The 25446-nt window shown below is 50.1% G+C and overlaps 1 protein-coding gene across 5 annotated transcripts in view; it reads left to right on the top strand.

The window, feature by feature from the left end:
* Hth (Meis homeobox homothorax) overlaps positions 1–25446 on the top strand; it is a 466430-nt gene that overhangs the window by 247488 nt on the left and 193496 nt on the right. For 4 of the 5 annotated variants that reach the window (XM_076810873.1, XM_076810874.1, XM_076810872.1 and 1 more), the window contains one exon: positions 6131–6238. The exons of the other annotated variant lie outside the window; for it this stretch is intronic. In XM_076810873.1, coding sequence (XP_076666988.1) covers positions 6131–6238 — 108 coding nt within the window. The remainder of the gene's footprint in view (positions 1–6130; positions 6239–25446) is intronic. 5 annotated transcript variants of the gene reach the window in all.

Here is a 25446-nt window from a genome sequence, read left to right as displayed (position 1 = left end):
TGGCAGAAGGACGGGCACGGTTCGTAGGCTCGGAACGCCGAGCTTTCGACGCGGATAAATCGCTGGGCTGCGAGAGTCGCGGGCACACGCTTCGTAATTGAATTATCACGCCACGCTGCGCGGATAGAAAGAAAGGAAAGGACAGGGGCAATCGCGCCGCGGCGAGGGTGTCCCTGTTACGGCCAGCTGGAGAACGGAAGGTGGCGAGATAGCGAAAATCGCGCGGCGTGCTGCTTAAAATTAATTACTATGCCGGTCGGTCAGTGAAGTCGTCCGGCTCATCCGACAGCCGGCCATTACAAACTACGCGTTCTGTTTATCAATTTGAATTCGAAAGACGAAGGCGGGAGACGACGAGTCCTCCGCGGCTCGCAACAAATTACGTTTATCGGGCGTCATTAATCACCTGGCGTCTCGAACATCTGCGAACGGCCGCCCTGGCACCCCCCGCCGAGAAAGACACCGTTTCGGGCCGCGAAAGGAAAACACGAGCGACATCGAGAACCTCGCACCAGACGCCCGTCGTGGAAACGTCTGATCGTTCTGTTACGTTACTCGGTCATTTCGCGTGGAGGGATTGCTGGGTCCAATCTGAACTTCTAACAAGGGAAGATCCCGAACACGAAAATTCAAAAAATTATGAAACTCTGTGAATAGTGGGGGATTTCCTCCTGATTACAACGCAGCTTTTGTTTGCTGCCCAAATTCACTCGCAGGGGGTGAAATTAACCCCTGAAAATTCGGCTGTTTTCCGATTTTCTGTTATAACTCGCAGACTGTAAGAGAGAGAAAAAAGTTTCAATACAAATGTTATTTCTTTTAACTAGATCTATCATTTGGTAAAAAAATTATTTTACAGTTCGCGAGTTATAGCACAAATTCGGAAAATAAGCGGATTTTCAGGGGCCAATTACACCCCTTTAGATTGAATTTGGGCAGCAAACAAAAATTGCGTTATAATCGGAAGCAAATTCACTACATATTTACAAAGTTTCAGAATTTTTTGAATTTTCAGGTTTGGGATCTTCCCTTGTAAGTACAATATTAGAAACATTTCACAGCTCGGAAATAACTAAAGAGCGTCAAGTATCCGAACTGCTTGGGACTGAGATGGTTCGAAAATTCGAATTGTTCGAATAATCGAGTCCAATTTTAGTATTTGATGTATTTTAGACTATTATATCATAAAATGTTTATGTAATCTACACCCTTTGAAATACTTACCTATATATAGGGCTAATCGGATCACGTTATTTGGGGTGAATCGGATCACTCTTTATTTTCATTTGAGTATTTTTATGATTATAAATATGATAATTGTTTACGTACACATGGTTAGTACGTACATAAAAAGGAGCAATCAGGGATCATGGCGCCAAAAAAAAATGGAATCTCTGATAAAAATTAAATTTACAGAAATGACGAAAAAATAAATAAATTAGTGGTCTTAAGAAGATGGTATTTACTCTGGTGAAAAATGAATTTGTCCACTTTCAGAAGATTATTTGAGAAGAGTGATGCCACGAGAATTGTGCTGGTAGACAGCTAAAAACCGGCAATATCCTTCCGATCTGTATGCTGAGTAGTGTCACTTGACTTCACTGTCATTAAATTAGATTTTTTTAAGTTGATTCTAAAGATTTTGTTATGAAAATTTCAGTTTCGAATCGGATATCTCTCACTTTTTGGTTTTTTGTTTGCAGAAGAAACATTTTTAAGTTTGACTTTATTTTCTGTTATTATTCTTAAAGCCAAAGGCATACTGGTCACGAATATATAATAAAAAATTAGTTTTTTTAATGTTTGACTAGTATTTTTTTACCGTCAAACACAAAGTGATCCGATTCGCCTCGGTCTACCCTACTGCGTTAATTTATATTACGCAAAAGTCAATCAATCAACTACCGCTACACTGGTTCGAAGAAGCGCTGAGGATAGCGATGATGCAGCACTGGTGTTCGGATAATCGAGGTTCGGATAATTGACGCTCTACTGTACCGAAGTAAACGAAGCCATCGCCAAGCATTCTTTGTCCTCTCCCCTGAACAAAGGAACCAGCGCAAGGTCCATCTCCCTCGACGCTGTATAGTAATTGAGACGGGCGACCGCGAGGTGCCGACGTAAAGGATTATTCGAAAATAATTTCGGCCGGCGTACGTGCGACACGCCCGGTTTATCCCCTGATCTACGGATTACCTTCGAACGAAGGCGCAACGGAGAGGAGAGAAAGATCGAGGATACCCATCTCGAATAAATTTTCTTCTGGTAACGCCGGTGGGTGGTATGGACCGACGTGTTAAGGTTAGACGGAGGTTACGAGGGAAAGAGGAGGGAAGGATGAGGAGGAGCAGGGAAGGACGGGCGAGGAAACGGGTGGAGAGAGATACAAGCGGCGCGGCGGCAGAAGGAGAGCAGGTGCAAACTTGGCCTGTCAGGAAGTCGCTTACAGCTCGAGGACAAAAGCTTCCCGAGGGACTCGTGCGCGCTTGGAAGCGGGGCTAGGGACGGAGGTCGGGTCTGGATAGAGAAGACTCCAGCGTGGAAGAAGGTTGAAGGTGGCGCGAGGAGGGGTAGGACGAGCCTAACTGTGAAATAACAGGGTGGCCTCCTCAACCCTCGTTCCGTGGATACGAGTCTCATACGTCACTTCCTTACGGCGAAAGAGGGCGGCGTCTAAGAGTAGCAGCAGGTTATATTGATTTATTTATACCGAGGACGCAACCCCAATACGATGGGGTTATTGGGAATGTATCTATATCCGGCCTGCAATCTCGTCTATGCCTCCCGCGGCTGATGGATCCCGCGTTACGCCCACGCCTAGATCCTTGTCTCGACTCCCGCGCGCATTCTTCGGACGCTGAAGCGCGGTCGCGAGCAAGTTCACGCGTAAACTCGTTCCGCGTCGTCCCGCGGATGCGCGCAGACAGGCCGTTTAATAAAATGGAAAGCTGCGGTCGCGCGGGATAAGTCCGCTTGGAAACTTCGAAACTACGATGCGCAAGAGCTGGCCGCAGCGGATCGTACGGGGTCAAGTAATCCCTAGTTGAGCAAGATTCCAAACGAATTACGAAGTCGATGACAGACCGCAAAACGAAGAAGCACAACTGTAATTGAGAATATCCCAGAGATTGGCCGACGAAAAGGTTCAACGAACCGCCCGCGAAATGGAAGCACGACAGTTGTTAACACAGATGAATCAGTGGCGGACACGGGGGCCAGATATCGCGCCGATGAGGGATCCGTGGCCGGCCGAATTACGGTCCAATTTACAATCGTGCATGCGCGCAGCCCGTAAAAATAAACTCGCAGCGTCTCGGATCACGCCGAATCGTCCACCTCTCGTCCTCTTCGCTACGGTTTCATCCGCTACATGACTCGACCGCGTGGCATGACTGTCGCTAACACGCGAACCCCGAAGTTAACCCGCAATTTAGCCAGAGCGATCGTTCAAAAGAGACGTCTCACTTGATGCCACTTAAACGAGCCTCCCCGCTCGCGGGACGAGCTCGTGCTCGTTTCCAGATGCGACGATTGCTCTCCTCAGAACCACGGAATCGGCCGTGATTAAAGTTTCAGGGGGGCCGGAATAATTCATGACGCGGTTTCGAGCGCCTCGATGAATTCAGATCGTCGCTCTCCTATCTGCCACGCCGCCATGAACTTTCCTCGAATTCAATTACACGGCCGAGGCTCGCTCGTAACGCGCAAACGTTCAATCGACGGTTGGGTAACTCGGTATGATAATGGCAGCGTAATGGATATCCCGCGACGGCTAACGCCAACAATGGATAGCGAAGGGGGGTTTCGCGTTGATAGAAAAATAGCAGATTATCACCGACTTAGAAGGTTCTGGCTGCCAGAGATCGCTGCGCCGCAATAAAATATGAAAAATTACGTTGACGCGTGCGCGTGTTCGTCGGGCAGAAAGTGGCCGCAGGACGGAATCCACGGCATTTGACCATAAGCGTTGCAGGAATTCCGGGACGTCTTTCAGAATTCCCACGATAAATCACGGTTATAGGGTTGACGGGGTGACGCGTATGATTACACCCTGTCTCTTAGCGGCTATAAATTTCTTGCTAGCCGCTCCACCTCCGCTCTAGGATTCTACAGGTATCCCGGAGTCCCGTTTCATCGAGGACTCCGGGCGTAATTGTGACGGGACCGTTTGCCGGCGTCTAATGGGTCGGCAACGAAACCGGCCGACTTCGAATAATCCTGATCTATCGTTCACTCGCTCGTTCCTGATTCGAGCATAGAAAGGCTCGGATTCCATCGACGAAATCATCATCGCTTTCTCCGATCACGGGTCTCGTGACGTTGCCCAGTCTCGCTTTCGACGTCCCGCTATCTTTCCTCGCAACCATCTCGTCCCTGTTGTAGGTACCGAAATATCGCCGAGGGTGTGTCACGCGGTCCATCCCCAGGAATTCATTCGTCTCTAGGTAGATGGTGAGTTAGGCGCTGCTGGGTCTCTAACCTCCTCGCCATTAACGCGAATAATCCAGCTGTCCCTCGAGCTCCAGGGATAACCATCACTTTCGAATCACTGGCTCGGCCCTGTCATTTGGCCAGGCCACAAATTAACGCGACTAACCATAACCGTAGCGATAAACGCGCCTGCTCGTCGGGCCATGGAATTAGAATCCTGGCCGTCTTTTTAAATCCATTAGCCTCTTGGGCTGTGCCGCGCTATTAAATCGTCGTTCGAGCATGTTTCTCGTGCAAACACGCTTTCCCATCGATACCACCGGCGAGATGGTCCTTGGTAATTAATTAAGATCTCCTCAGAGAGCAAAAGACTAGTGGACGCCGCGCGCGAATGGAATATGGAATCCAGAGGGGCACCTGCTACGACGCTGAAGCGTCGAAGCAATCTTCAGCTTTCCAGGAATATAATTTTCGCCAGGGGGATGGTCGCCATATTTCCAAGATAAGACTATAGAGCTTGGATCCGTCGCTGGCCCGGCAAGACCCTTCTCTCTCGTGTGAAATTACTTCGCTCCGCGGCTTACCCTTATCCCCCGGCACCACCCTTTCTTACCGTGTATCCTCATTCAGCCGGGATCTCCGTGGAAATAAAGTAGATACCTTTCCTATTTTCGCATCCGGAAAATTGCAATACCTCGGCTACGAGTCCCGTACTTTCTGCCCGCCTTATAAATCAGTCTCTTGGCTGCCGCGTTAATCGCGTCGCTGGCCCCAGCGTCTCAATTACGTTCCTCCGTTGTCCCTGAACCACTGTCGCGTCAATTCTCGTCGTGGCTGCGGCTCGGAGATTCCGCGGCAATATATGCAACAGCAACGAAGCCACATGCAATTGGTACCTACTAGCGGGAGAATTGTCTGCTCCAAAATCACCCCTGTCAGAGAATATGCTGCGGAGATGGTCCCAGAAGAACCCTACGGCCCGAGTGTGTTGATCGGCGACGTTTAATTGGGAATCTGATCGGGGTTCATATTCTCTCGCGTCGCGTCGCCGCGAGTTCATTATGCAGGTTACGGTAGGCGGCGAACGCGAGTTTGAGCGAGTGGCTGCTCTTAGCGCAACAAGCTCCTCGCGCGTTTATCTAATTATTATAATTGCACGATCATTCTTGGACCGGAGGAGACGCGGCAGGGGTGAGATCGCATGCCAGGGAACCTAGCAGGAACCTGGTCAGCCGGGAAAAAGAAGGAAAGAAGTAACGGGATATATATGGAGCAGCACGCGATAGGATCTCCCGGTCGAAGTCGTGATGCAAACGATCACGAATTCTTTGGCTCCTTTGTATCGGCCGTTTTTGCATTCTTTCGCTCGCACACGTAGCCCCATGTCAGCGTAATAACTGTTCCGCGCGGAATTTTGCGCGCGGTACCGTTTATTTTTGCACGCGGACACACCGCGGGCCGGTTACCTTTCTGTCATCGATTTATGCATTTCATTAGCCCTCGAGTGGCGACCCTCGGAGTCGCTCCTCATTCACTCCGGGCTCGGTTTCTGGGCCATCGTTCACTCCGTTACGATGCAAATTCGATCGCCACCCCTCCGACCTGCCCCACGTTCTTCGTACGATTCTGCGAAGTTTTTTCATTGTGTGATTATGCGTGGCAGTGATTTTAAGTGTCGTTGTTTTTTTCTTTGCTTCAGGTAAATGGTGTCCGCGTAGGGAATGGAGTTCGCCGCCGGACGCGCAGCGAGCGGCGAGCGACGCGCGTCGTGGCGTTCTTTACTCTTCCGTCTTCCTCGGTAGTCCCGGTAAGTCTAACGAAACTCTCTGTCTTCTCTCGCTTGCCTCTCTGTCGGAACTTTCAGCCGTTCCTAAATTGAATATCTTCGCGAAATATGGCCCGGGGGTCGGGCGAGCGGAGCGTGCTCTTTGCCCGCGCGCATTCCACGACGCTCGCACCGATCTCCCGTTGAATTTCGCCCGCTCCTCGTACGTTATCCTTAATTAAACGGGACGCGCCTCGCCTTGTTCAACGGCCGTACCGCTCGCATTAATCGCCAGCGTGGTTCGCGAGTCGGCGCTGTCGCGTGCGTGTAGATGCCTTGCCTCTCGTTTAGCGGCCGTCGATCGGCGCGGATTAATCGACGGTGATCGGCGGACGCTGGATCGCACGAGAAAATCCAAGTATCAAGGGGTGAGGAACCACGGAGAGTGGGGGAGGCGCGATACGCGTACTCTTGGCTACGCGTGTATGCGTACACACGCGCGATACGAGGCCCCCGGTGGGAGGAGCGCAATCGTTCGCGGCATAAACAAGTTTTAATCGTGCCTCGGGCATTCGCCGCGTTGAATAAATATTGATATCGGGTGACGCGACGGCCAATCAGAATCGGGGCTTATAAAACAAGCCGCTTACACCTCCGCCTGTCTATCGCGGCGCGTACACGCCCGCCATCTATTCCGCTATCGCGCGTTATGCTGTGATTATTCTCTGTTTTGAAATACGTGACGGGGATGGATTTGCAGTAGACACTGGATAGGGGTAGATTTCTTCCACAGAACGCTCGATGATGTAGGATCCTCTTGTGAATGCGCGTAGGTGAGAACGCCCGTTGTTCCTTCTCGCGGGCACGCACGCGGCCCGCGAGCGGCCAGGCCGGGTAGGTACTTCATCGCCTATGCCCGTCTAATTCCCGCGGAAACGATCGCTAGATGCTGTCTATCTTCGATTTCTCCTTTAATTAAATTACGCGGCCGCCAAGGAGCTCGCCGATAAGAGGACGTAAATCACTTTCAGTCGATAACTAATCGAACGATTCCGGGGGACGTCGGGAGTCCCTCGTCCTCGACGTGGAAGACAGGAGTATCGCGCATGCCCGCCTCTTCCCTCCTTTCTCCCTATCGCGGTGTTCCGCTTTCTCTCTGCCCTCTTCCTCTTCGCTGGAAGGAACGGAGGGAATATGAGCGAATGCCGGAGGTAGAGAGAAGCTTGGCGAGCTGACTCGCGCTGGTGAGACGGGTCAGAGGGCCAGAGGGGGAGGGCGTAAGAGAGAGGGGAATCGGCATCGGGCTCGGAGGGAAAGGGACGCGAGTGCTGGGAGGACGAAGGAGACGAACAGAGGGCAAATGAAGGTGAAAGAGAGATGAGAGGCGTCTCCATGGCAACGAGGCGAGGCGGGAATGCGACGGTAACCATGGCAGCCGCGAGTTACTCTCTCTCCAACCTGTCTCTCCCTCTCTTCGTTCTCTCCTCTCTCATCTGGACCTCTTCCTTCCGCCCACGTACAGAGCGACGAGAACACCGGCAGATCCGCGAAGAGAGAAGGTGGAGCGGACACGGAGCTCCGCTCTGAAGAAAGCCTTCGCTTCCTTTTCTCTTTTTCCGCCCCCACCTTCTGCCCTTTCTTTCAATAATAATAACGCGTCTTTGTTGCGCCGAACACAGTGGGATACGACGCTGGGTAAATAAATAAGGGGAGATGATAATTCTGGACTTCGACGCGATCGCAAGTTTAATCTCGGATACAGTAAGGGTTGCTAGGCAGAGAGTAGAGGTAGTAACGGTAATGATGCAATGATACGGTTGAGCAAGACAGTCTGAGGCACGGAAAGGGCACTGTTGAACCACTTATGTAGTTGGCAGGGTGTTGCACTCGTGAGAAGAGGGTCAGAAGTGGAAACACGTTTCGTTAATGAGTAGTCGCATGTAACGGTGTCTCATTCCTTACGCGTGCAACTGGGTCATTCATCTTCCAAAGAAAAGTGCAGTTGAATCTTGAAATTTTGCGATCCTCACATCGGCAACGCACTGTTGAAAGGAACCAGAAAGCGTTTCGCGCAATTCTTCTCTATCTACCTGAACATCTCCCGTATTCTCTTCCCTTTTTGTCCCTTCGTTCCGATACAGTTTCCATTTGTTAAATCGTCAGTCGGTTCCGCGTGGCGGCGCGTTAATACTGTTTTTAAAAACGGCCGCGAGCCGCATTAATTAATCGAAATACGGAAACCGGGGTGGATAAATTTTATCTCGACCGCGCAGCCCGACTGTTAATAATGAATCGTTAATGCTAATTTTTGATTTATGCATTCATAATCTTTCCCCTCGACGGGTCTCTCTGCGGCCGCGTCTGCCCCCCACCGCCGCGCAACACGTTTTTGAATGTAACACCGATATCGGTGACTGAATTAAACGACCGGCAGGAAGCGCGGGATAAATTTTGTTGCAGGATACGTCCAGTTATTAATAATGACTATTTCCTAGCAGTTCGTTAATAGGGCCAGCCCCGCAACGACCCGTTCCCGATTTACGCGCTCCTCCCTTTGTTCGGAATTTTCCCGCCGAAACTTTAATCTCCATAATTCCACGGGATTCTCTACAAAGGTATTTAAACTCTGAAAAGAACTGCTAAGAATAGAACAGTGGAATAGACTTACCGCGGTCGAAACTAATGGAAAAGTTTCACGGTAAAGTCTCGTTGAAACTCTTCGCGCATACTTCGAGTCGTCGCTCCAGGAGCGTGAAGAACGTCGGCGGCCGCTGAAAACCCGTGACGACGACGGTGCACGCGTGCGTTCAGTGCGCGTAGTTTAAGAGCTATCGACATTCTTCAAACGAGAAAACGTGGTTCGCCGCTCGAACAGCCGCGAGAGGAGATCCTAGATGAAACTGCTGATTATACAGGCGGATTAGACAGGCTTCGTATTAAATTTTCTGTTTATTTCATTATCTTCCTAAAAAAAAAATGCTGAAAATGACTGCAATTTTGCTCCGTCCAAGGTGGCCTAACCCCTTAACTCTCGATACGTGGACTGTCGCGACCGAGAATCGGATTTCCGCGTCGACGAGGGCATTGGCGCGTTTGCGTTTCCCTCTGATGCGAATTTGGCCACTTTCCTTCCATTCCGCTAACAGACCCCGATGAATTCTCGGTTCGTCGAGCGGGAATGTTCAGACACCGACAAGCTCGTCCCGTGACCTCGTTCTGATTCGTTTCCTGCCCCTCCCACGGTCGAAGATTTTTTCCTCGCCACTTTGGCGGGAACCAGATCCCTGACGTCAATCCTGGTCGCTCTGTTTATCTCCGCGGTGATAGGAATTCCACGATCTCCGGGTTCGTGTCGTTCTGGACCGCGAGAAAATAGACTCCGCGAGGGATTTCGACGGGGGACGAGGTTGCGCGATCGCGTCCGTCTCTCCTTTCGTTTTTCTTTTCGGCTGTTTATCCAAACAGACGTTTATCGAGTTGTCGGGGATAGTGAAATTGGGTCACGCGTCGCCGGGGAACTTAAGTGTCGCTTAAATTTCGCCCAGCTCCGAAATAAATTCGGCAACGGCCGAGAAAGAACCGGCCGTGTGTCGCCCCTCGTCGTGGAATTTCGGTGTCGAGTGTTGCGCGGGGGCTGCGACGAAATAAATTATCAACGCGACCGCCGAACAAATTCGTCGAAATTCCGCCGAAAGGCTACTTGAACGCTCACTCGCGGCAGATCTCGTTACGGTTTCGACGCTAGGAGAGCGTCAGGGAGGCACATATAAGGGACTCGAGGGAGGAACGTCCGGGGCGAAAGGGGTGAGCCGGCGGGATTTCTCTCCGTTTGGTTTTTCGTGGCTCGCATATCACCCCACACCCTTCTTCTCACGCGGAACCACTGCTCTAGGCTAACCCTCTCCTCCTTCGCCACCCTCCGTGCCGCCACGCTGCAATGGCACACGGCATGGCTCCCTTTTCCGGCGAGTGTAGCGTAATGTAAGGGTTGCGCCCGCGTCGGCGGTGTTCGGGGGTGAGAGAGTTTAAAACCCCTCGGGGCTTGAGGTCCAGGCCGGTTAGATTTATCGGATGTTTTGGTTGGCGGCCATTGTTAGCCGCCCTCTCTCCACCCTCTTTCCCTCTTTCAGTGTGTTCTCCACGGCCAGTGGCGTAGTCGTTTCCGTCCGATAGCAAGTGGGTTTTTTTAGTCCTTTTTGCACGGTCCTGAATGCCTGTCGAATCGCCTGAAGTAATAACGTTAAGAACATTGCCACTGTTTCGTAACTCCCTTCGAATCGATGTTTATCTTCGGCTTTGTTCAGCGTCTTTGAAGTAGTGCTGTTAAAATGAGCTTCGAGCCGTGAGCTTCAAGAGCTCGAGTCGCGGTTCAAACTCTAAAGGCTCGAACCCTGTAGCCGTGAGAGCTCTAGCCTTTAAAGCCCGAGTCTTCAAGCTCGAAGGCTCGAGTCGTATAAATTGTAAGTAGTGAAGCGAATATGTTATCGTCAGCGCACTGTACTTCGGTTCCCTTGACGATTGAAACAAAATCGGTTAAATCGCCTTTATAATCTGCTCGGTTAGCTCAGTCGGTACACTGGTGTTGTACGACAATGATCAATTAATTTTATGTTGAGAAACGTTCAAACCAAGAATGTAGTGAGCAGGAACGCTACACATGTTATAAGAAGACCAGATAATATACTGAAATTTATATTCTAGTGATTGCGTTGTTCTTTTTGTGTTTTATCATAATTTTATCAAAGAGTTTTGTTACAAATGACTACACTTACAAAAAAATACTATTGTATAGTTTTGTACTTTTTGGTGGAAGCATCAAAAAGCATCTTTCTCTGTGTTTAATTTTAACGTTTTACAACAGTAGTTGCACAAAATAAGATATAATATCAAGGACTTGGAGTTAACTTCATTACTATTAAACACAAGAGCCTTCAGCTTCGAGGCTTGAGCCTCAATGCTTGAACCTGGAACTTCGAGAGCTCGAGCTTCGTACGATATTAGCCTTAAAGGCTGAGTCATTAAGGTTAAGGCTTAAAGCTTTGAAGACTCGAGCTTTATACAGCACTACTTTGAAGTTGCGTTCAATGAACGAAACACGAATGCGAATAAATGAAATCTGTTTTGTTCGCGGTGTGTAGAGTTCGTCGAAGCTTTTCGGAGCTACGCTACTGCATCCAGCCCTGGTTTCGCGTGCAAACACTCGTTCCGCTTCCAGGAGAATCTCTTCGCAACGCGGTACCCCTCCGCTATTGTGCACAGTGGTTTGAACGATGTTCAAGCTCACGGGCCGCGACCCCTTCGGTTCAACCCTCCCGACCGCAGTTCTCTACACCCGTTCTAACCGGCACGTCGCGATTCGTCGTGGAAACCGTGGAACGCTGTCTCGTTCCGCGATCGATGCGACCCTGGGTAATTGGCTGACCTTAAAAGGGGACTTCCACTGTTCTAATTGCGGGCTGAAAACGCGGCGATGTTTCTACGCCTCCGCGAGTGGTGGAGGCCGCAGAATATTCCGGGCGCAGTTTCCAAACCCCTGGGCCTGATACTTCCTACGAAGATGAAACTTTTCTGATAGGAAACGCGCTAGTAGGTACCTATGCGCATGTGTCTACGTACGTCGTGGGTTGATCGTCGCAGTCGTCGTTGTTGCGGAAGGGAATTCGCCGGGTTATACAATAGTTGTGTTTCTGGCGTGCAGCGAAGAAACGAAGGAGAGGACGGAGGAGGCAGGGTTCCTCTGGTGCGGCCGCACAGGGCCACCTCGTGTTCTTCGATTAGCAGGAGACCGACCCGACCATGACCTCTCTCCTCTCCTCTCTTCGTCCGCGGCGCACCATGCCATAGGTGGAGAAGATTCTCTCCCTCTTTCGTTCCCTCTTCTTCCCTTTCCGTTTCTCCCGTGCTCCATCTCGCGGCACTGATTGGACGATCCATCACCGGTGCTCGTCTCTCTCGGCTTCGTCCACTCTCCCCTGGCCCTCTTTCTTCCTCTCGCCCCTGTCTCGCCTTCCTCTCGTTTCCTGCGGAGCCTGGCTCGCGGAGCAACCGGACACACGTCCATACCGCGTATACATACGTAGGTAGGTATGCGCCAATGTACACGGGCGACTGTACGGGAAGATTCGCAGTCCGAATGGTACGCCGATGCGAGATTTTCGGAGCTCCTCGCCGAGAGCGTACCCATTTCTTGGGAATTTTGATCGATAACCGAGGGACCATCCGTACCTTTCATAATTCGCACGTTTCGAGACGCAGCTCGCCCGCCCACACGTCCACGGTCGCACGGAGCATAAGAATGGGTCGCGACGCGTGCACTCACGTAGTCACGCGTGCACGCAGTCACTCAGCAACAGGAACACCGGCGAGTCGCATACCGACGACCATCGCCCAGAGGGGCGGCCATTCTCGCGAGAGGGTGGGAGGGTAATTGGTTCCCATGGAGGCAGAAAACACCTCGACCGAGAACGTCTCGAAACTGCACGGCGAACACGGCCACGACGGTAATATGCACTCGCAGCGAGCAAGATATAGCTATACAGAAGAACCGAGCAGGCAGAGGGGCGCGTGGAAAAGTGATGGAAACGACGAAAATTTACGCGATGCCGGAAAGGAGTCAGGCGCATAACCGTGTCGCATAAAAAGAAGGAATGCAGGCATAAATCTTCTTTTCACGCAGGACACACCTTTTCGCGCGGGCGCCTCTGTAACCTGCTCCCTCGAGTTCACGTTGGGTACACATCGCGCGACTGAGGGGTGCAGAGGTAGGCATCGAAGCGAGAACCGAAATTGTAGAAGGATTAAAGACCCAGGAAAAGAGATAGGGAAGCGGCGGGTCGGTGGACGTCGGAACAATCGAGGTGTCACGTGAACGAAACGGCGAGTTAAAACGGGGAAAAGAAGGGGGTGTGCGGAGGAAGTAAGGAGACGAAGAAGGAAGGCGACAGGCCGATAAACGTGATACACGTCGCGGGATATACAGAGGCGTGCCGCGCTATCCGCGGTCCGTATTCATTAGTTCCTTACTCAAAGGCACGGAAATAGTTCCGGAGTTGCGGGAGGCACAAAGCACAAAGCTCTGTCGCGGAACAATGAGAGATAGCGGTGGAGCGAGAGAGGGGCAAGAGGTGGAGTCATACATAACACAGTGATAGCCACGAGAGCAGGAGGGAGAGAGGTAGAACTGCAGATTTCATGAAGTCGAAGATAGGCACAATGGTTTAGCTCGCGAGAGTACACCGTTTCTCCCTCTCCCTCTGTCCTCCGCCTTTCGGTATCTATCTTGTTTCTTCCGTTCCTCCGGCGCTCTGCAATATTCATATGTGTTGAATATATTAATGCGCCGAGAGATATGTAAAGCGTGTGTGACTGGGAGTCGCGCGACTCCGCTCTCGCTTCGGTGGCTGGCGCTGGCTGCAATATTACTGAAATGTGTCTCGGAGCGTGCCCATGTGCGGCTCCGATATTAAACAGCAGCCGTCGTTGCATCTGCGTTCCCCGTTTCTGTTCCATACGTGCTTCTCTGGCTATAGCGTCGCCCGTTCCGTACACCGCTGCCACGCCGAATTTCGGCTCTTCCTTCCGCTCCCACGCCAGCGCTATCGACTGCCTCTCTCGGCCTCTTTATTTCCGCAGACGCGACAGAGGTATTGCCTCCTCTCGCCGCACGATATTTCCCGAAATATGAAAATCCGTGCGACGATAGTCCGTCACCCGGCCGTTGCGCCGGGTGCGCGCAATGGCCAGGTAACCTTGCCTCTTCCCACGACGTCGAGATCCTTGCAGCGGGCCGTTTTTCTTTTAAATCGTTCCGCGACCTTCTTGCGCGCGGCCGCTATCGTATCGATATTCGTCCTCGAGATCGCTGCTCGGGCACTTTTGGAGGCTGTTCCGCGTGAACGGCTGCGTTCCATACACCTCGGAAGGTTGCTCGAGCGACGCTCCTCAAAGGACAAAGTAAACACGGTGGAATAATTAAAACACAGAATTTCGCGAAGGGGTAGGGCTCCGCCGGCTGCGTCATCGGGGGACAAAGAGGAGGACGGGGAAATATACACGGAGAAGCGGATGAGACTGGGAAAAAAAGATCGTGGAAGAGACGAATATAGCTTGAAAGTGTGCTAGCGGAGGGTGAGTCGGAGCTATATGGAATAGAGGCTGTGGAGGGGGTCAGGATGAGGGAGAAGGGTGGTTTCTCTCGATGTAGCACGGTACAATCGTTGGTACCGGCACATGGGCACACGCCAACTTCCTCTCTCTGTCCCGTCTTCTCTCTCTCCTTCGCTCTCTTTCTCATTCTCTGGCTCCTCCACATCCACATCCACCTCGAGCGTGCCCCTGCACGGAGTTCTCCCAACCTACGGCCCAGCCCCGGCAGCGGCAGCAGCAGCAGCAGCAGCAGCAGCACCCAACCCAGACCCTGGGGCTGTCAAACGCAGGCCGAATCTTCTTCTGCTCGTGACAGCCTGGAAATGAAGAGAGTGCCCCCGCGTGGCGTATCCTACCCGCTTTCCTATGTACGTTAACGCGCGCCCGTCCTAGGAATGTACGTTCTCACACGCGTGTCCACGTTATCCCTTAAACGTGTACGCGGCCCCGTCCGGCCTGTGTTCAACGGGCACGAGTTCAACGGAGGTCGCTGCCTCTCCTGCCTCCGTCTCTTTCATTCTGCCCGTTCTTTCATTAACCCCTCCCCAACCCCTTTTAATTTCGTCTGCGTCTGGATTGATTCGTTCTTTTTTGTTTGCTCGGTAATTCGTCCTCTAATTGTTCTCCCTGTCGAACTGCGAGTCGGCGGAATTGATCGACAGAGGTGGATCAGCTTTTTTTCTCTCCCCTCCCCTCCTATCGGGCATTGTAGTTTTGATGGTTTACGAGTACCTGCCCGGACGGTGGCGCGGCGCAGGGTTCCTTGGTACAGAGACGGTGCACCGAGGCGCTCCGGAGTCGTTTATTACGGATTGCAACTTGCACTTTTTCAACGGATCCGACCGCGGCGTGCAAGTTCTAGCGCTCTCTCGTGGGTACTTTAAAGGATGACTAAAGAGGCTGAAAGGGCCCTACCCACCGATTACGAAGCGCTTTTCGAGCGCGATCATTAGCGCAATTATTATTGTGTCCGGGCACAATGCGCGCACCGCGCCGTCCTCGACTACAATGGACGGCGAAGGTGAAGAGGCGAAGGATAGACTATGCACGCGGCGGAGCGAGCTGGAAAAACCGGAGTCGGGTGGATCCTCGAGACAAACTGAAAATAGAGCGAAACTCCGGCCGGCCTTTAAACGCGCCATCAACCCACGCGGATAATTACCGCGTTTCTCTTTCAAAATCTTCGGGAAAACGGTGTAGCCACTCGTCGCGCCAGTAACAGTTCCCTGGACGCGTTACCTCTCGTCCGCACAATCCGGCATGGAGAGTCTAAAGGGATTCCAGCGTATTCTTCAAACGCGCAACAGACAGGAACAACGTTTTCAAGAAGTAAGTGCCTGCGGGGCCTTTCAGCGTGTATACAACGGGAGACTCGCCGCGCGAGTACTGGGCACCGACATCGAATAGTCATTCGAGTCCTGTTCGACGTTCGGCTAAAGTATGTTCGACGCTCATTGCTAAGGGGAATGCCGGAGTGGAGGTACCTATATCTATTAGAACGTACCCGCGGCACTTGATGCGTTTACATCGTCTTACAAGAGGCCCTCGCGTATACCACCGCCGATATTACCGGTACGCTCGCCGTGTTATTACGGCGTTACATTCCATCGTACACGGAATCCGTCGCGTTCGATCCACGGGTACAATGATCCCCGTTGTTCCGTCCTTTTTTCCCTACCCATCCCCGCGCCGCGGCGTTCGTGTCCGTGGTTTCCTTTCTCCGCTCGCGAGGCACCGCGGAAACTCCACGGACAATCGTGTTCCCCGAGCTCGGACACCGCCTGGAAAAATATTATCGACGGTCGTCGTTCCTTTTCAGAAATAACGGTGCGCGGCTCCGTCCGCTTTCCATCCGTTTTATTATTATTTTACTACGCCGTATTGTACGAATGCACGCCCCGGCCGACGCCGCAGCCTCGCCCATATCGATAAATCGAGTATCTTATTAGAAACGGTACCTGCGGTCGTAATTTGCAATTCGATACAGGTGACTTCGCGCCAACATCTACAGCGTCCTTTTCTCTTCGTTCTATCGCGCCCGCGACGCCTTGTCGGGTCGACTCTTTCGGTAATTGAGACTTCCAGCCCCGGATCTTCCTTCTTCCACGGTGTCCATCGGCGACGAGGAGTCGCGCACAAATTATTATGCCAGGTTGGATGGGTCTCGCCTCTCCGCTTATCTGCTCGCCGGCGTGTTTCTCACCCCGCCCTATTAGTTCCCCGTGTCCGAGGAGTCCGTACGGACGAGTGGCGTCCGTTTTTTCTTCCCGTGGCTCGTTTCAACGCCTTTAGCGACACGCTCGCGAAGCTTCAGGTGAAATACTGCTACTCGATTTCAACACCTCGGCGTCGTTAATTAGCCGAGCCACTCGACTTTTATTCCGGCAGCATCCGTGCCGTTTAATTGCAACCGGCGTGCAACAGAAGCCATGGGGTGGAAAGGGGGTGAGCGTGTGCTACAGGCTGCCTGCCTGACACACGGAGTCTCACTAACACGCTCGTATCCGCTGGCATCGCTGCTAAGGTGAATGTCCCAATTTCTAGCTCATTTAAGAGGTTACTCGTCATAAAGGTGTAAAAAATTTGTTTGTTATCCAAAATTTGCAGAGTAATTGATTAATTCATTAATAATAAATCAACCAATTGAGAAACTATTTAAGAAAGATATTTCAAGATGTTTAACTATTAGTAATTTGTAATTAAATATAATATATTCACCATTTGTACCAGTTTCTGCTCACATAATATGTTGCCTTTTCAGGTTAAAATATAACGTAACAGTAAAGCATAAAATAATGATAAACAAAAAATAAAATGCCTTCGAATAGAAGTAGAGGTTACAGCATATATTGAATTGTCAGGTTATATTGCTAAACTTTTGGTGAGTAGAAATTCGGACACGACGGTGATTCACTTGACCCTAAACCTAATCACCTGTTTTCTACTTAAAATAATCAAAAATAGTACAAAATCTACATCCAGAGCACAATACGGTGTCTGTTTTTGTTATTAAATAAGAACTTTTACTGCAAAACCTATTTTCTGCCCAATTATCAAATACAAATAGTGACTCTCCTGTTCCTGAAAAATCATGAGTCTCTCGTTTTAAAGTTTTTCGTTGCTTGTGCTGCACTTTGATTAGCCCCAAGGTCGTACAACACTCGTGTAAATGTTCAAATAATTTAGAATTACTTTGTTGCACCTATAGTACAAACGAAACGCTTATAATAATAAGAAAAATACGAAATGAGCAGAAATTGGTACATTCACCTTAACACCACATGCGCGAGGTCCTCTCTTCGACTACAGTTCTATTTTTCTTCATTTAGCTGTAATTCCATCAGAGTCTAAGTCCCATAAATTCTAACCTGCTTCAAAGGCACGCTTGACCCCTTATCGATAGTTACACGCATCGATACAGTAACGAGTCCTCTTCCAAGGCAAGCGTGAAATGATGCTCCGAACCCACCACGAGTGTTATTCCGACGTTGTAAGCTAACGCGCGCAAACTCTTACGACTCCTCGCCAGTGTTTCGCCCAAACATCGCTCCCCCAACGAGTAATCGCTCTTCTGTTTGTTTGTTGTTCTGGTTTAATTCTTTCGCGAGGCGCGCCGTGAAGGGGTCCGCGGTATAGGTCAATGGGAAACTAATTGTCGGAGTTTCGAGGGTGCGTGCACGACCTGGGGGGTTTCCGCTGCTACTCCGAGGGTCGATTCGAGGGTGGTTGAGAGAAGTCCAAGCACTCGACGAGACCCGACGTGGAGGAGAGGAGGAGCTGGACGATGGGACCAGACGCGGTAGAAGGGCGAATGAGAAGGCTCGAGTGGAGGGCTCCAGCAGATTGCCACGGCGAGAGAAACAATGCGATTTCTTCCTTTTATCTGTCTTGCACGCGTCTACCCGGTGCACCGGAAAACAATCTCGATGGTACGCGAGTCTCGCCTTTGCACCGCGAGGATATCTAATAATAAAGATTCCAATATCGGTGAAATATCGCAGCGCTCCACTTTTATCCAGCTTTGGTATTAATATACAGCGTTAAAGTAATCCAGAATATCGGGGGCGTGGTGATGGAAGAAAGCCGCCATCTGGGGCACTCAATATTTATATCTGCGAGCGTTGCATCGTAGGCGGCGTAAAAAATTCTCAAAATTGCAGGGACCTCGCTCGGGGCCACCACTTACCGCGTTCCTCGAGCCTCTGGCCGCGCGCAACATGTAAAGTACCGATATTATGTATTTATTATAATGCGATCCAGTCTCCGGCCGATCGGGCAGCCGCGCGTTGTGCGATGGCCCTCGAGCGGCACCGAGGGGCGAGGAATGGGTTCGAGGAGAGGGATAATCAATTTATCACTGCAGGTGCCTCCGCACATTTACATACACGGGCAGGAGGACGAGACGGAGTCGTCGTTGCCTTCGCCCGTCGCTCTTTTCGCATTCTCCGCGCAGTTATTCGCGACGGTACAAATTGCCGCGCTGAAACTCGATGCAAATTCCCTTCGATCGCTTTACACGGTCCATCATCTCGCGCGAACTCCGGGGAAATGTGTCGAGCACGCCTCGATACCCTTGGAATATTCATTTCGCCGAACAGTCCCGCCACCGTCGAACGATTTTTCCACGGTCGTTCTTTCGACCGCGGTTAGGCCTCGAAAACCAATAGGAAGCAGCCGAGCTTATGATATCGGCCGCTCGAAACCGGCACGTGCATGAATTCCTGGTGTTCATTAATCACGCTAAGGCCAGGGGTCGCGGGTCGAAAATAGGCTCCGCGTAACCTTTTGAAGCGTTGACACACCAAGGATCAACGTCCTGAAACGACGTGAATCTGAACAGTTCCTCGCGCATCCCGCTCTCGTTACGTGGCAAGGGCCATTAATTCTTAACGACCGCGAGCAACACTTCAGGATCGCGTCGATCGAAGGTCGCCGGCGCTCTACAGTTAATCCACGCCACTCCAAGTGCGCCGTAAAACCGGCGCTAATGCGGGCGCAATCTGAGAACCCATTGATTTACGAGGTCGCGCGATCGTCTGTCCACGCGCTACGATCCCATTCTCGACCTACTTCGTTGGTCCTTCTAACCGATATTACGTGTCCCGCTGTAATCGCCCATGGAACCTGAAACGCCTCGTTATTTCGATTCCCACTCAACAGACTCGATCCGAAAATGGGGTAACGCGCCTGGATGTGAACCGGTGATTTCTTAAGGGGTTACCTACCGCCAGGAGGTAGAAAAAGAATCGATTCTTTGGGAATTTATTTCATAAGGTACATGCATATTTTTATGTAATGGTTTTTGTATCCAGACAAGGGACACATTAACAGGTTATTATATTATGTTTTGGTTTAAAAATATTTAGTTATTGCACAATTACAACTGATTTCCCGGAAGCTGTTTTTAGAAACACGTTTTGCGGTGACCAACATTATTCGGAGCTAGGTTATCTGAAATAAAAAAACCAAGAATATTTAGTTAGTGCAATAGTTTCTCTAGTCTTTAATCGTTCTGTTTTATAAAATATTAATCGGGGACAAAATGGCAGATATTTAAAGTGAAATTATCGACTTTCGTTGAAAAAACACTTATTTTTCATCCATAAAATAAAAACTATGCATTGGAAAAGCAAATGCTTCGATTAAAGACTAGATTTGAATGTCTAGAAGAAACCTACAAAGTTTCAGAAAGATTGGTGAAGCGGTTTTGAAGAAATCGTGGTCACCGGTCTATAAACAGCTTCCGCGAAATCTGTTGTAATGTTGCAATAACTAAATATTTTATACCAAAACATAATATAATAACCTGTTAAAGTTCCCCTCATCTGAATACAAAAACCATTGCATAAAAATATGCATGTACTTTCTGAAAGTACGTCCCCAAAGAATCGATTCTTTTTCTACCTCCTGACGGTAGGTAATCCCTTAAACATGATCGCATTGATCACTTGGATAGCAGATTGAGTTCGAATTTCTGTCTCGGAAGCCCGTACAATTTCGGAGTTACTCCCGTGAATAACACTTCGCATTTCCCAAGCGTAGTTTACCCAGGAAAACATCTTACCACCGTTAGCCCCGTTCGAATGAACCTTGCCATGCCACGATATTGATCGTCTAGCGGAACATCCAATCCGTCGTAAACGATCATCCTCGGCGTGCTTCCCGCGGCGACGGGCGAATCCTCGGCGTTTTTTCGCCGCGATCCCGGCGACATCGAGCCGAGGCAGCGCGGTAAAATAATCGTAAAGTAACGGAAGGTCTCGCCCACGCGAACGGCTCTCTCGAGCGACGTTACATACCCTACACCTACTTCTTCTATCTGCATATCGGCCAGCCACGGGTCTTCCCTCCCTCCATCCGCGCGGCTCACTCGTTTTGGCCTCTCGTGAGATAGCGAACGTGCCGTGCGAGCCGTACTCCACCGCCATAAGGGGTTAGGTTTACGAGCGGGGGCCCGGTGTCGATATGGTCGTCGTGTCCCTGCGACTGTGCCTGACCTCGGGTCTTCTAGTTCCGTGGACTGGCATGTACTCGGCCACGGCTTCAACGAGTGCAGAGATCTGTCCCCGTTCGAACCGCGATTCGCCAATCGGCCATTGGAGCCACTTGGACTACGATAACCGGGCACAGCTAATGGAAAAAGAGCAGAGTGGTAGCGTATCAGGGTAATTGCAATGGTTCTCACTTTAGCTTGCTTTCATCGTTGACGCGTGATAGCCGAGGCATTTGGAGTCGCGCGCTAGTCAGGTGCCTTTCTATAGTCCAGTGAAGTTAGGATCTGTCTTCGCAATAAATCTCACCAAGCTAAATTTTGGTATGGGCTTTTATTTGGTCGTTTTAAACAATACGTCAAAAGTCGCCATCGATCTGACCGTCGCTAAAAATTTTACAGTGGGTTGAAAAAAAACTGTTTTTCGCGAATATCTCGTTACTGCTAGATAACAGTTTTGTGACGAAAATAGTTATTATACAATTTATAGCCTAGGAAATTCTCAACAAAAATGGTCCTATGAGTTTTTTTAGCTTCGCTTATGAGGGATAATACACTCATTTCCACACCACCTCGGAAGTAGAGTACTGACGTTCTCATTACTCCTTCGAAAAAAACTCATAGGACCTTTTTTGTAGAGAATTTCCTAGGCTATAAATTATATAATAACTATTTTGTCGCAAAACTGCTAGATAACGAGATATTTGCGAAAAACTATTGTTTTTTTCAATCCTCTGTAAAATTTTTAGCGGCAGTCGGATCGATGGAGACTTTTGACATATTGTTTAAAACGACCAAATAAAGGCCCATACCAAAATTTAGTTTGGTGGGAATTATTCCGTACATTGGGCAGATTTCCGTCTAATTTCACTGGACTATCTAGGGCCACTTTGAAACTCGGTCCTCGGAGTGAAACGTCGATGAAAGAAGGGAACGAAATTCGGTACCGACTCCTCTTCGTCGTGGCCGTTTACAACGCTGTCGTTTTCGCCGCAGCTGCTGCTGTTTTGTCTGCGATGAGCCTTCTCTTGCTCTCCCCACGGCTACACGGAGCCGAATGCCGCGTTTTTGCCGCTATTTTCGTGCCGTTAAAAGTGCATCCATCGGGACACGTCAACGCGCCCATTCGCCCTCCCGTCGTCGACTTTCTCGTCCTCGAAGAGACCTGATCACTCTTCAGACATCGCTAAAAGCTCCCAGATACACCGTTGCCCTATTTCACCGATCCTCTCACCAAAAGGTGTATTAATTACATCGCCGACGATTTCATTAGCGTGCCCCTTGACGCCGAACGCTCGCCAAGCCGCTTTCCAGCGAACGAAAACAATAGGAGGCTAATTCCCGCGACTCGCGTGTCTTCGGCACTCCTGATCGGCGTCCCTTGATCTCGCGCGCGGATTTTGCACGGTGTTCGTAAAAAACGCGACGGCGCTCGCGTATGAGGCCGCGTTCGATCTCGAATCGAGCCGGGTGGGAGCAGGAGGGGTCGGGGGAAGGGGAGGAGGGAAAGAGATAGAGAGGAGATACACGGTTGCCTGGGGGTTAGACGTACGTAAGATGGAGTCTGGTTTGATGGAATGCTGCCTCCATCCCAGCCGCGCCAGCAGCCCTCCCCTATCTTCTTTCCTCCCCATCCTCCCCTCCGATGTTCAGCACCTCTCTCCCACCTTCGCGGAGGTGAACACGTATGCCGGGCCGGCGTGCTAAGGCGGCTCTCCTCGCGCTTTCGAAGCGGCCTGCTCCGCCGGGAGATGCGGCAACGAACGATCTGTATCCACCTAAGGCAGCCAATGAGACGGACCGCCATATTAGGCGCTTGTATATGGCCTCCTGTATGCGCCGCGCCGCGCCGAGCCGCGGCCCGTTGCGCGTCCGCTTAAAATGGAGATAATAATCGCGCCGCGCTGATTAGACGGCTGTCGCGGATTCCAGGTAGCTTTCGAATCGCGCCGTTCGAACGGGCCCCTTATGCGCTCTTCGCTGCCGCGACACGCTGATTGTCGGTGTTTCCGCTTGCTCGTATTAGGGCATGCCACTGGGAACCGTCGGTGTCGGCGGATAGATCATCGTCCTCTGCCTCTGATGGACGCCGTTTCTTCCGCTCGAAAACTCTCGTATAGGGGAGACCGGGGCTAAAAGATCCGATTTCGATAAAACATAAAAAATTACTGGAAAATAATGTAGTTATTCTCTTCGCTATTGACTAATTTTTTGTTAAATTTATTATATTTTATGATTTTAAGCTTGTGATTAATATATTGTAATGGGTTTTTCATAAAAGGTAATTTATTTGTGGCTGGTCGAAGCGGAACTTCTTACCCCTTTATGGGGCAAGTTGTTATCGCATTGGGGTAAGTTGTTCCTAAGATATAAGAGTTGCCTTTTAATGAAATATTTCATTTTCTAATGAAATAAAACAGAATTTTATTAATAATGTTTATTTATGAAGAATCGGATCAACAAAAATGTATTATCTTTAAAAGAAAACCAAAACAATATAATAACCATAAGCATTATGTTTGGTATAAAAACTAAACTCTACAAATCAGTTTTACATTCAATTGTTTGTGGGTACCTACTTACAAGGGAAGATCCCAAACGCGAAAATTAAAAAAATTCTGAAACTTCGTTAATATGTAGGGGATTTCCACTTGATTACAACGAAATTTTGGTTTCCTGCCCGAATTCACTCGAAGGGAGTGAAATTAACCCCTGAAAATTCGGCTATTTTCCGATTTTGTATTATAACTCGCGAACTGTAAGAGAGAGAATAAAAGTTTCAAGTCAAAAGTTCCTTCTTTTAATTAGATCTATCATTTGGCGAAGAAATTATTTTACAGTTCACGAGTTATAACACAAAATCGGAAAACTGTGATATAATTGAGGTTCCCAGCGTGCTTGCGCGTGTTAGATTCCTTCGGGGACATCTTTGAACGCCCCTCCGGTTGACACGTCTATGAAGAAACCTCCCCTTTTTCTCGTCGATGCGAAGGACATCTCTTTTTCTTGTAGTCCTTTCCTCCGCGGGCAACCACGAATCGCGTGTGTCGCAAAAATTTTAATGGCAGAAAACGGGTGGCGGTTAGTCGCGATCGCCAGCGATCTCCAGCCAGCCAAGGGTGTATCGTGCGGGGCATTGTTCGATGGTTACGGGGGTCCAACGAGATAGCAGATCCGGGAGAGATAAGCGCCCTCCGGATGATGTATCGCCAGCGATGCTTCGCTGGGCCGGTTGATCGTAACTACCCACCCGGAGTCGGTACTGTGCTGTTTTCTGACCAAGCACCCTTGAGATTCGAGGTAGCGCACCCGATACTGCTCCGCGCTGTTCCATACGGCGCGCGTAGGTATATGCTTCGGTGATAGAGGCTAGAGGTATAGTGAAGTCGTCAATTCAGCAGTTAAGTGGCTGCAGCGATAGAGCAGAAAGGCCCGGGCTTGCGTATGTGGCGTCTCGCTTTAGGATCGTCCGCACTCTTACGTGGCATCAATGGGGAAGCGAGCGAGCGGTGAGATACTCGGTACGACCCTAAGTCGAGACTCCTTGTTTTCCCACGTTTTTTTTCCACGGCCTTGCCTCGAACGCTCGAAACTTGTTTACCTTGACACCTGCATCTTCTGACCCACTTCCCTATTTCTGTTCCACTCGCTCTACATGCATGGTCAGCGAAATCGGAGAAGTAGGTCAGCTCAGCCAGGTGTTAAAGTAAACACGCCCCGAGCGCCGGGACAAGGACGTCGAAAAAAACGTGGGAGAGTAAACACGCGAGTCTCGTCTAGAGTCATAGAGTGCATATGTATACGTACATGTCACCACTCGCTCGCTTCCCGATTGTACTCTTATTGACGAATGCACGGAACAAGAGCGGAACGCCGTAGCTCTGCGAATAGGGTTCTCAGTCAAGCTATGTAATCAAGCTATCAAACATAGGTATGCCGTCAAGTGGCTCGTATTGACGACCGACATTTGTTTGTTTTCACAACTTTAATACGTCTTCAGACTTGCTTCTGCGATCAATTAGGTAACTGAATAATTACTTATAAAATTCATCTTACAGTTTCTAGTCGGTTAGAGAGGTCCAGAGATGCTTCCCTTGAACAAAATGTTTAACCAGACACTGGTAGTTAAACTGACCATTCCACCTGCACATTTCTGTTCGTCTCTTAAATGAGGGTACTGATACCAAAAATCTTCTGTGAGGAGTAGCTCTGACTTTCACGTGACCGAGGAAATTTATTCGTTGTTCCATCGGATGGACGCGAGCCCGAACCGCCCTTTCTCGTTTTCGACAAACTTTCCATTGTATGCCCGAGCCCTGGCGGGATAGCACACGGTCACGCCCCCTTAGCGCGCCCTTGCCCCAGAGGGATGTAAGTCACCGGAGCACTTAAGCGAGTTCAGACGAGACTCGCCACTAAATAACGCGGCGCGTCCAAAAGGCGAGCGGCAACTGGCTTTTTGTGCGTTGCCCTTTTTGGCTTTAAGCCTCCCGTCGCTTCTGCTCCGTACTCTGAACTTTTTTCCTTGCTGTATCATCGATCCCTGCTCCTCGACGGGATCAATATTGGACGTTGGCTTGGGAGAGATCTGAAAGTCTACTCGGGATCCCGCTTC

The sequence above is a fragment of the Andrena cerasifolii genome, chromosome 4 (genome assembly GCF_050908995.1).
Source record: "Andrena cerasifolii isolate SP2316 chromosome 4, iyAndCera1_principal, whole genome shotgun sequence".
Classification (NCBI taxonomy): Eukaryota; Metazoa; Arthropoda; class Insecta; order Hymenoptera; family Andrenidae; genus Andrena; species Andrena cerasifolii.
Note: the sequence above shows the minus strand (reverse complement) of the source record. Positions and strands in the feature narration are given on the sequence as shown.